The sequence below is a fragment of the Rhineura floridana genome, chromosome 15, assembly GCF_030035675.1.
Source record: "Rhineura floridana isolate rRhiFlo1 chromosome 15, rRhiFlo1.hap2, whole genome shotgun sequence".
Taxonomy (NCBI): domain Eukaryota; kingdom Metazoa; phylum Chordata; class Lepidosauria; order Squamata; family Rhineuridae; genus Rhineura; species Rhineura floridana.
Window position 1 is genome coordinate 36,672,220 of NC_084494.1, and position 11,004 is coordinate 36,683,223.

General features: G+C 48.0%; 1 protein-coding gene across 3 annotated transcripts in view; it reads right to left on the reverse strand.

The window, feature by feature from the left end:
• The window catches only part of SUPT5H (SPT5 homolog, DSIF elongation factor subunit), a 37,195-nt gene extending 26,426 nt beyond the window's left edge, over positions 1–10,769 (reverse strand). The window contains exons 1-9 of one of the 3 annotated variants that reach the window (XM_061597930.1): positions 10,394–10,769; positions 5,400–5,495; positions 4,339–4,504; positions 4,125–4,190; positions 3,433–3,444; positions 1,134–1,203; positions 449–517; positions 261–326; positions 8–38 (exon numbers count right to left, since the gene is read on the reverse strand). In XM_061597930.1, coding sequence (XP_061453914.1) covers positions 8–38; positions 261–326; positions 449–517; positions 1,134–1,203; positions 3,433–3,444; positions 4,125–4,190; positions 4,339–4,504; positions 5,400–5,480 — 561 coding nt within the window. In that variant the 5' untranslated portion in view covers positions 5,481–5,495; positions 10,394–10,769. Of the gene's footprint in view, positions 1–7; positions 39–260; positions 327–448; positions 518–1,133; positions 1,204–3,432; positions 3,445–4,124; positions 4,191–4,338; positions 4,505–5,399; positions 5,501–10,393 lie in introns of all 3 variants that reach the window. The other 2 variants (XM_061597929.1, XM_061597931.1) reach the window with 2 other exon arrangements.
• Between the last annotated feature and the right edge of the window lie 235 nt (positions 10,770–11,004).

The following is an 11,004-nucleotide window of genomic DNA, read 5'->3' on the forward strand; positions in this document are numbered from 1 at the left end:
GACTTACCTTACATTTCACAGTCCAGAGGTTGGGATCCCTGGATGGTGGGAGAACAAAGACCACAAAGTCAGTTTGCTATGTCCAAGTAAGCACTGCCTGATCCTTACACCAGACCTGCATGTCTCAATTGAGCCTCCTCAGCCACCGTCTGGCTCCTACGGTTCTAGTCACTCCCCCAGCCCTCCACCTCTTATATCTCACACAGCCACTTCTTCCTCTCCTGCAAAAACACGCACAACTCGGGGCACAAGGTCCTTACTTGACTCCGGGCAGTAACTGCTGCTGTGTGATGTCATCAGAAAGCTCATCAGAGCCACCATACACCCTAAAGAAACAAAAAGAGGGAAGCACTGAGTAGTCTGGGGCAGAGAGCAATTCCAAAAAAATGGCCAGTGAGACATTTTTTAAAAAGGAAAACCATCTGCAGGACAGAAGCTGCACACTTACGTCTCGCCCACCGAGGACTTGGCATATTTCTTCATGTAGTATTCTCCTAGCTCTTCCTCCCGTTGGTCCCTGTGGGGTTGGCAGGGAGAGAGGGGGAGGAGGGAAACAAGAACAGTGAGGTGATGTGGCATGTTACTTTGCATCTGTTCTGGTGCCACAGAGTGGCAGGTCAGGAAGCCCACAGCTCAATCCCCACCTCAACCACCTGCAACAGGGAAGACAGTTCTGGTCAACCTTGAAGGGCTGCACTACAAAATTATTGAGCAAAAAAGAGCTTTGTAACCTTAGAATGGGGTGGGGATTCTGTGGCCCAACAGACGTTATTGAACTACAATTCCCATCAACCGTGACCACATTGCCTGGGGCCGAGGGGAGCTGGAGTCCGACATCTTAAGGCTCCCCTGTCCCTGCTCCAAAAGGCACCTGACTGCAATCTGACATAACTTCGGATCCCATGAGAATGTAGAGTTACGTCATGCAGAAACTGAGGTGCAGGAAGGGGCTACAGGAGACAAACGGGCCATCAGGCAGTTCCTTAAGAGCAGACCAATATTTTAGCTAATCTGCTTAGAGGCAAATTGTTTCCATTTTTAAAATAAAGGCACAAAGTCCCTCCCATAGGCTTCCACGGCTCTCGCTCTGCGATTCATCCTCCACACACGGCTGGTTATTTTAAACTCGCTACCTCCACAGGTTTTGCAGTCTCCGTGCCCCAGAGCGATCCTCATCCAGAACCACGTTGTCAATGTTGGATGCTAGGAAAAGAAACAGAGGTTTGCAACGCTGGCAGAGGGGCAGGGTGGGGGTGGAGAAAGAGAAGAGGCAGGGACAGAACAGAGATATGTTGGGCAAAGCGGGCAAGAGAGTGCTGGAGTTGGGGGAGAACTTTCAGAAGCGCTAGCAGCTTCTGGGCCTGAACTGGTTGCAACCTGGGACATCCCACTATTCAGTGGCAATTCCATTGTGCTTGCCAAGAAAGACCACCAAAAAGGAGGAAATGAGAAAGGGGGGGGGAAGGGAGAGACAGGGATGCTAAGGAAGTCCAGGACCTGCCATTAGGGCTGATATTACAGAACAACCCCTGTTGTGCATGAGCAACTACCAGCAGCCATGGTGTTTCCCATCCTGTTTCTGTACAGAGAGAGGGTCTCTATGCCCAGGATGGGCAACCTAGGGCCCTCCAGATGTTGTTGGACTCCAGCTGGGAACCTGTGGCCCTACAGATGGGAGCTGTCCCTTAGGCCCAGCCAGCATGGCCAATGGTCAGGGATGATGGGAGTCCTAGTCCAGCAACATCTGGAGGGCTACAGGGCCCCCATTCCTACTGTATGCAGTGGAAATCACAGTGGTCTCCTGATAAGGAAGACACGCTTTTTCAGGTGCAGGTCGGAAACCTGTGTCAGGACTACTCCGTTCTGACTGCAGTGGGGACTTGATGAATGGATGTACCTCCACAACCCCTACAAATCCCAGTATATAGAAAAGAAGCATGCTAAGGGATGCAACTGTGCTAAGCCTTCTTCCTTGACATTTTAAAACAAATCACATGACACACACCCCACCAGCAGTCTGAGATGGCACAGCCCAGACATAGCTTTACCACCTCAGTGAGACACAGACCTCCGGGGTAAGGAGCACAGAAAAACCAGAGGGGACTAGAGTGGGTGGATGCCAGAAGATCCACAGGGGTGCGGTTTCGACAGCCTCAGATCACAAGCCAAAGGCTTGGAGCATCTGAGACAAGGGAGAGAGGAAAGGCTCTGTGAAAGGCCAGTCTGAATGAAGACACACAAAATGACCTTAAGGAGCTGGACACACCGCAACATGTCCAAGCGTGTGATGCAAGAGGCCTCACTTCCAGAGTCTTGCCACAAACTTAACAGGTGGCTTCGCATGCTCTCAGCCTCCCTGACTCAGTCTTTCAAAGACGAAATGAAACCTGGGCCACTTTTCTGGGCTGTTCTCAGGATCACCAGAAATGTTGTGCATTTACATGCATGCTCAAAATGTGCTGCGTAAGTGCTAAATATTACTGCTCTCTTCGGGGGAGGGGGGCTGGCTACAAAGACTCGCCCCCACCTGCATGCCAGCAGCCACCCATTCTACTTTCTTCTGGGCTGGTCAGGAAAGAGGATTCCTATGGGTAGAAACAGTGACTATCCATTGAAAAGGCTGGAGAAAGAGGCCTCCTAGAATCATAGAATAGTAGAGTTGGAAGGGGTCTACAAGGCCATCGAGTCCAATCCCCTAGAGAGCTGCAACAAGGAAAAGGGCCTTTTCAGTTGTGGTGCCCCGTTTGTTAAATGCTGTCCCCAGTGAGGACCACCTGGGGCCTCAATAATATCATTTGAGTGGCAGGTAAAAACCACTCTCTTCTCCCAGACATCTGACAGATTTAGGATTATTGTGCGGTCGGTTGATGGTATGTTTTTGCATCTGTTTTACTGAGTTTGTTTTATAGATAATTATATGGCTTTTATTGTAATGCATTGCTCTTTTTCCAATTTTACCCCATGCTTTATACTTTTAGATTTTGTAAGTTGCATGGAGACGACGACTACTACTACTACTACTACTACTACTACTACTACTACTACTAATAATAATAATAATAATAAACCTGTCCCCCGGCAAGTATTTCTTCAAAAGGAGTAGTCCCTTAGTGGAAGGAGAAGAATGATGCTCAAATGCCTGCACCACTCGACGGGTGTACCTTATTAGAAGACCACTGCATGACCAGAAGGATGGTAACTCAGGGGCATCCAGCTACAAGGGACTGCACCTTCATATAGCAAAGTTGCACAGATCCCTCCTCATTCTCTGTGTCCCCACAGCAGCTAGGCAAAGGTGTCCGAGTATGTTCTCCCACTCCCACACCCTCACAGACAGAACCCCACCTGGCTGAAAAGAAGCAGAGAAGCAAGGCAGCTGGTGAAGAGGAAAGGAGCTGGAATGAAGAGGATAAAAACAAAAACCAGTCTTACCTTCAATTTCTTCTGCTCATGAAGAGGTGGTGGTGGTGGGAGGGCGAACAGTATGAGCCAAATAATACCATCAAAACCAACCACAGGGTGGGGGTGAATGGGGAACAGAAAAGCGGAAGGAACAAAATTAAGATGTGGCACAAACCAAGCAGAAGCGAATGAAATGCACGAAAACTCCAAAGGAGAAGCCGCCAGACCAGGGGGAGGGAGCCCTAGCAAGAGGCAGGGACCACCTCGGGGCAGCGGCTGGGAGCCACGGGGTGACACTCTCCATTTGCCGCTCTCGTTTCAGCAGCCATAAGAGCAGACAGATCCTTGTGTACCTCCACAATCGGTGGCTCTTTTGCAATTGCAACAAGCAGCGATCATCCACAACTCTTAGAGAAAAATTTGATCAGTTTAAGAGTTTCACAGAAACGGTGGAAATTTCAACTTGGGTTTTTTAAAAAAACATAGGCAGAAAAAAGGGTTTCCAGCTCCAACAGTAAAAAAACAAAAAACCTTTTTAAAAAAATGTAGTCACATTTCCAGGTTGAGGGATGACTTAAAACCAGGGAAGGGAGAAGTATCCCAAAGATAATTTGCACGAAATATAAAGTTGTTTAAGGCTTCAAAGCTTGCATGCGCCTATTGCTCAGGCATCCAGAGTTACTCTGAATCTAAGACACCTGCACAAGAAGGATTGGCCTTACCTTTCTCCAGGATGTCCTCTGCGCCATCCTCCCATTGATCTTCATCTTCATACTCATCATCCACATCTAGAGGAAAGAGAAAAGGGGGAAGGCCCACATGGTAAGCAACAGCCAGACCTAGACCCAAGGATGTCTTAAGACTAAAATGCCAAAACCTACAGGGGGAAAGCTATGGGGGGGAGGAGAGAGAGAGAAGGGGCCTTTTTATTTTTACCAGCTTCATCCAAAATAAATCCTCCATGTCTGGGTTTCTTTGCAGGCCGGTCGTCGTCATCCTCTTCTTCCTCTTCATCATATTCTTCCTCCTCTTCCTCCTCCTCCTCTTCTTCCTCCACTTCTTCTTTCTCACTGCCTACAACACTGGCCCGCTCTTCTTCTGCCTGCATGCCATTGAAAGAGAACCTTTGTCTATAACTCACAGGTGGTTCAAGCTGAAGCCCACAGAAAGCAGCTTTACTGAGGTTGAGAGAGCGCGTCACTAAACAGCTTGGTGACATGGAAATGGAGAACATTCCAGTTCTTGAGATACTGGCTGAGAGCCTGCGAGCTACACTAGGCAAGCACAAGTGTTCCTGAGCCCCTTGTGGGATTGCGAAGTCTCAGGAGTGCTGGTGAACTTGGATCAGTTTAAAGCATGGCTTGATGAGTAGTGAGGGGATGGCCATGAAAGTTATAGAAGCCCAAAGCTCCTTTGGGTGCACAGAGCTGGTTGGGGGAATCTTTGGATCCATGCTGTTCATTTCCTCTGGCTCATCACAATAAAAGAACAAACTTTTCCCTAACGCAAGATAACGCAGCAGGAGAAAAAGGCTAGAATCAATATATAATTACATAAATCAAGCACAAGGAAAGTAGCAGTGTTTGTACTGCTGACTAGGGATATTGCATTCATGCGATTTGACTCCGTAACTATTCTATTGATGTTTCTGGGGAGGAACAGCTTTGAGAAAAGGTTGTGATCTGCCTCATCACTAAGGCCAAGAGAGCCAGAACCTGAGATGACCAATTGGGCATAGGATAAGGGAGCCTGCTCCTGTGTTCTAGGGCAGGAAATCAACATGTGGAATCCATTCCTGCTAAGACTGCAAACAGCTTTACTGAAACATGTCTATAAGATGCCTTGAATACCTAAATGGTGAAGAGGGAGGCTATAAATCTGTTAAAAAAAAAATCAAAATCCCCCACCCACGACTCAGGTAGTCCTGGGACCAAAGGCACGCTTCCTTCAGGCAGGCAGGACACACCTGCTGACCTGCATTTTATCCTTAGCCTCACCTCATTCTCCTCTACCTCTTCTGCCTCACTGCTGTGTTCGCTCTCATCTTCAGAGAAGTTGCTTTCTTCGCTGTCAGACATTTTGGCAATACTTTTCTATCCTGGCGAAAGAGAAATGTCTTGGGTTTTATTTTTTTTAAAGCACCCACAAAAACATTTATCAACAGTACATGTCAAAGACTCAGGATCCAATCCCCTAACCCCAGGGCAATCATCCCTGGCCAGGCACTCCCTGTGCCCCCCTTACCAGGGCTGAGTTAAACCCAACACCAACCCTGTAAGGTAAGTAGACTGCCACCACCCGTTAACTTGGTTTCTTACTCTGAATCAAGGGGAACTCAGAGTATCATCAGACTGGCAGGAATCCCCAAGAGCAAGAGCCAAATGTTCCACCCACTGCTCTGGAGCCTCCAGCCAAACCCAACTCAGTAGTCAGTAGCTTTGTGGTCAAGATACTGGTTTCAAAGCCATAGCCCCAAGTAACATGAGGTAGTTTATTAGTTAAAATTTATTAGTTTAATTCAAAGTGTTGGTTCTTACCTATAAAGCCCTTAATGGCACCGGACTGCAATACCTGATGGAACGCCTCTCCCACTATGAACCTACCCGTTCGCTGCGCTCGACGTCGAAGGCCCTTCTCCGGGTTCCAACTCACAAGGAGGCCCGGAGAGCAATAACGAGATCTAGGGCCTTCTCGGTGGTGGCCCCCGAATTATGGAATGCCCTCCCTGACGAGATACGCCTGGCGCCTTCTTTGATATCTTTTCGGCGCCAGGTAAAGACCTACCTCTTTGCCCAGGCATTTTAGTCTTGTTTTAATTTTAATGTTATAGTTAATTAATTGTAATTTTTATTAATTTTGTCGTATCAGTTTTGAATGTGTTTTATATTTATATGTCGCATTCACATTCGCTGGTTTTAAATGTGTTTTTATCTTGTTGTACACCGCCCTGAGAGCCTGTTGCTATAGGGCGGTCTAAAAGTGCAATAAATAAATAAAAATAAAAAATAAAATAAAATATAAGTGCATATAAAAAGAGCAGCATACAATTTCCTTTAAGCCAAACACTATTAAGCAGAGCTAGGCATAGTCAACATCCATACAAGAATACAGTGGGAAGTTCTCCACAGACACAACATAACAAAACTTACCTACCCAAAGCTAAATACTCACAAACAGGAAATTACAAGAGCTGATCCCCCTGGCTCCTTATACCACTAGACCAGCGTTTTCCAACCTTTATGAGTATGGGGCCCACTTTTGTAAGCTCAAAAAAAAAGCATGATCCCCCCATGGTAATTGCAATGTTAGTCTCTGTTAATTGAAAAAAGATAGTGCATGGCAAAATCACATCTGCATTTCAACAAAGTCCTCCCCTCTCGTTTGGAGCAAGGGGGAAGCGTAGCCTGCAGCAGCAGTAGCAAGCAGACCGCATCCAGGGCAGTCTTTCCCAACCAGTGTGCCTCCAGATGTTGTTGGACCACAACTCCCATCAGCCTCAGCCAGCATTGCCCATAGTCAGGAAAGATGGGAATTGTGGTCCAACAACATCTGGAGGCACATTGGTTGGGAAAGGCTGATCCAGGGAGTGAAGACTTTTTTTTCTTTAATCATTTCTTTACTCTTTGCGGGCCCCCTGGAGGTCACAGCCCACAGTTTGGGAACCATTGCACTAGACAGCACATAAGTAAGTCAAGATGGAACGGGACAATTAGCTGAGGGATAGTCCCTCTTTTATGGGAATTTGCCCAGCAACAGTGAAAGAGACGATTAGCCAATCATGATACCTCTTGATGACAGAATAGCCCAAAAGTTCACTGCAAGGGCAGGCATACTAATTTACGGCTACTCAGGCCTCCTGACCTTGGTACTAGGCAGTACAAATAAGATCCAGCTGCCTCCCTTTTAAACCAACAAGATGCAGGTGGACGGGATATGATGCCCTAACTTTTCCCAGCTTAAAGCATCACAGAAATCTATGCAAGATATTCCCCACAATCCCTTCAGGCTGAGCCATTTCACTTTGGCCAGCCTTGCTGTTCTTGACAGTATGTGGAATTGATGGGGAGAGAAAGATCTGTGCAAAGAAGGAACTGCAAATAGAAAGTGGAAGAAATTCAACTACTAAATTGTGGAGGAAGGAAAGGAAATCAGATTCCTGGCATGAAGCCAGGGATGATGGGAGCTGTAGTCCAGCAACATCTGGAATTCCCACAATTCCCACATCTCTCCTGTAGAGAGATACTGCATCTAGCTGAATTTGCTGCTTCTACCAGCTGGATGAAGAAAAGTGATTTTGTTTGAAGAAGAGGTTTTAAATGTCAATAGATCTGCATGGTTAGTCTGAGGGCACAGAATGCAGTCACCTTGCTGAAGCCAAGCAGGTTTGGGTCTGGTCAGTTCCTGGATGGGACCAAACTAGAAACCACATGTATGCAACAGTGAATTCCATGATGGAAGAAAGGCAGAATATAAACAATAAATAAAGGTGGTTGCTGTGACATTAAATGCTTCCCGCAACACTATTGATGCATCCTTGGAGGCTACAGTGGGTGCAACATGTGGCAAAAACCCCTACAGGAGATTGTTGTACATATGTTACACCAGCCTTCTCCAGCCTGGTGTCCTCAAGCTGTTTTGGACTACAAATCCCATCAGCCACAGCTGGAGGACATCAGGTTGGGAAGACTGCATTACACCACTGCTCCAGGTTCTGCATGAGCTCTCTTGCTTTTCAAGCACTCTTCAAGGTGGCAGCATTGATTTATGCAATGTGAAATGGCTTCAAGCACAGCTCCTTTCCCAACTTCACATGTAGCTCTAAGAATGAGAACTGTGGATGGGGGGGGCAGACATGCGGTGGAAAGCACATCACCTGCTGCCCCTCACATATCGTGCATGTGCGTGTTGCCAAAACTGGAAAGAATAACACCTTTTTGCCAATATATGAAAGCACTGATAGAGATGGACTCCAAAGCCTTCTATTTATACGAGTGTTTTAAGCATCACATCCAGGGATACCTATGTGGTGCCCTCCAGACGTTGTTGGACTACAACTCCCATCAGCTTGAGCCAGCATGGCCAATGATAGGAGCTGAGGTTCCAACATCTGGAGAACACCACACTGAATACCCTGATCCAATCCGTGTCAGCAAATGCACAGCAGGGGATGGTTGACAATTATTCCAAATGTAATGCAGAGCACAAGGATACTATTTTGACAGTCTCCAAATCAAGATCAAGGGGATGTCAAATCAGAGAGCAGATTGCACAGCTTTGACATTTAACTAAATGGGGACCTTTATCTCTGCTGCTGATTTTCTCTCCCTTTCCTCTCTGTTAGGTCACGCCCATATATTTAGACTGTAACCCCGAAAGGAGGGTCCAGCAAAACCTAGCAATTTTAGGCATTAACAACCATAAAAGCAGCCCTGCTAAATCAGATCAAAAGTCCACCTATTTCTGCATCCTGTTTCCCACAATCCTCTGGGAAGCCCATGAGCAAGATGTGAGCACAACAGCACCTTCCTACTCATGATCCCAAGCCACTAGAGATATTCTGCCTTGGATCCTGGAGATAGTATACAGCCATGATGACTAGTAGCCAATATTAGGCACAGTGGAGAATTTAGTTTGATCTGCATTTTTAAATGAACTGACCAAATTTACACCTCCTGGACAAAATACAGAGATCAGAAATTAATTATCCTTTGTATTTCACATTTGTCTGAATTTAGCGATATATTTGGCTTTTTAAAAAGAATCTAACTGAATAAGGATATGAGTAGTTTAGGCCAAAATACATATAAAATGTGTATTTTGCGGTCAAATACACGTTTGTACACTTTTACTTTAGGTTGCAGATGAACAAAAAACATATGTGAAAGTGACATGGACCGGAAATAGACTCATCTTTCCATGCCAGGTAGCAATTGACAGATCTGTCTATCTTCCATGAATATGTCAAATTTCTCCTTAAAGCTATCAAACAATATTTCCAGGCAGAGGCTTAATATTGTAAACAAGTCATTCAGATGGGATGCTGCCAACAGACTTAAAAAAAAAAAAAACTTACTGGATTTTCTCTGAGAAGGCTAAAAGCACTTTAAAGATTTAAAGATTTTTGGGGTGCCTTCAAATTGTTTCTGACTTATGGCGACTGTCCTACTGGGGTTTTCATGGTAAGCAGTATTCAGAGGAGGTTTCCCATTGCCTTCCTCTGAGGGTGAAAGGCAGTGACCGGCCCAGAGTCACCCAGTTTGCTGTGTGGGGATTCACAGAGCTTGGAAAAGTTACTTTTTTGAACTACAACTTCCATCAGCCCCAGCCAGCATGGTGCTGGCTGGGGCTGATGGGAGTTGTAGTTCAAAAAAAGTAACTTTCCCTAGCTGGTCTCCCAGGTCGCAGTCCAACACTCTAACCACTACGCAGCTTCTTATGTTCCTAAATCAGGATCAAAATCCTTTTTGGAGGAGAGAGCGGGATGGAAGGAGGTCAGGAGGCTGAACACGGGCTGTCACTTTGACCCCTAATATGTTGTGTGGGAGAGGAGAGGCTTCTGCGCGCCCCTACGAAACGCGTCCCTGGAAGCCCCCCAACCCTGCACCTCGGGGCGCGGGGGAGGTTGTCCCACACGCTATCTCCAGGAGTCATGCGAGGAGGCCCGCCCCCGCTCTCCTGCCGCCCAGCTTCGTCGCAGCAGCAGCAAGAGAGCCCCCACGAGCCACAAGGGGGGGCTCTCCCTTCCTCTCCCCCCCTAAGATTATGCGTGTGGAGGGAGAGAGAGACAGGGGGGTGGAGGGAGAGATGGAGGGAGGCCTCCAGCAGGCCCAGGATAAAGAAGTACTGGGGGGAGGGGGAGACCGCCTCGTCCACCAGGGAGAGCTCCCTCCAAAAGGGCTCCCAAGCCGGGCCTGAGGCGACCACAAGGCCTGGCGGAGGCGGCGAGTGCAGGGCAAGGGAGGCCTCTTTCCCCTCAGCGGGTGTCGCTCACCGCGTCTCCCGGCGCCGCCTCGCCTTTCGCGGCTTTCCCCGCCGCCCGGGCTCGCCTTCCTCAGGTCTCTCCCTCCGTCGCCTTCGGGGTAAGGCGGGGACGAGAACCAAAAACAAAACAGGCGGACCCGACGCGCACGAGAGAGAGAGAGAGTGAGAGAGGAGAAGAAGAGAAAGCTTGTTCGTCGAGCCTCCTCGTCCTCTGAAGACGCCGAGATCAAGCCAAGGTTCGCGAGAACGTGACGCCAAAGCGGGGCGGTGGTGGAAGGCGGGGCGTTTGGAGAAAGCAGCGCCCTGACTGGGCAGGAGCCTGGCGCGTCGGGTCACGTGCGGCAGGAACGTCAAAATCGCGAGCCAGGGCCAGTGGTGATGGCATAAGGTCACGTGATCTACTCTCGACTCTCTTTCCTCTACTCCCACTCGCCTCCCTCTGTCCGGCGGGACTGGGACGTAGTAGGAGGGGATTGGTTGGTTGGTGCGTGACGGAAGCGGAACACCCACCAATGGTCGTGCTGGGATGTCGGTCAAAGGTCACAGGAGGAAGAGACGGGAAGGAAGGAAGGGGCCTGGGATCAAGAGCGGAAGTACAGTTTCCAAATCTAGGCAACAACA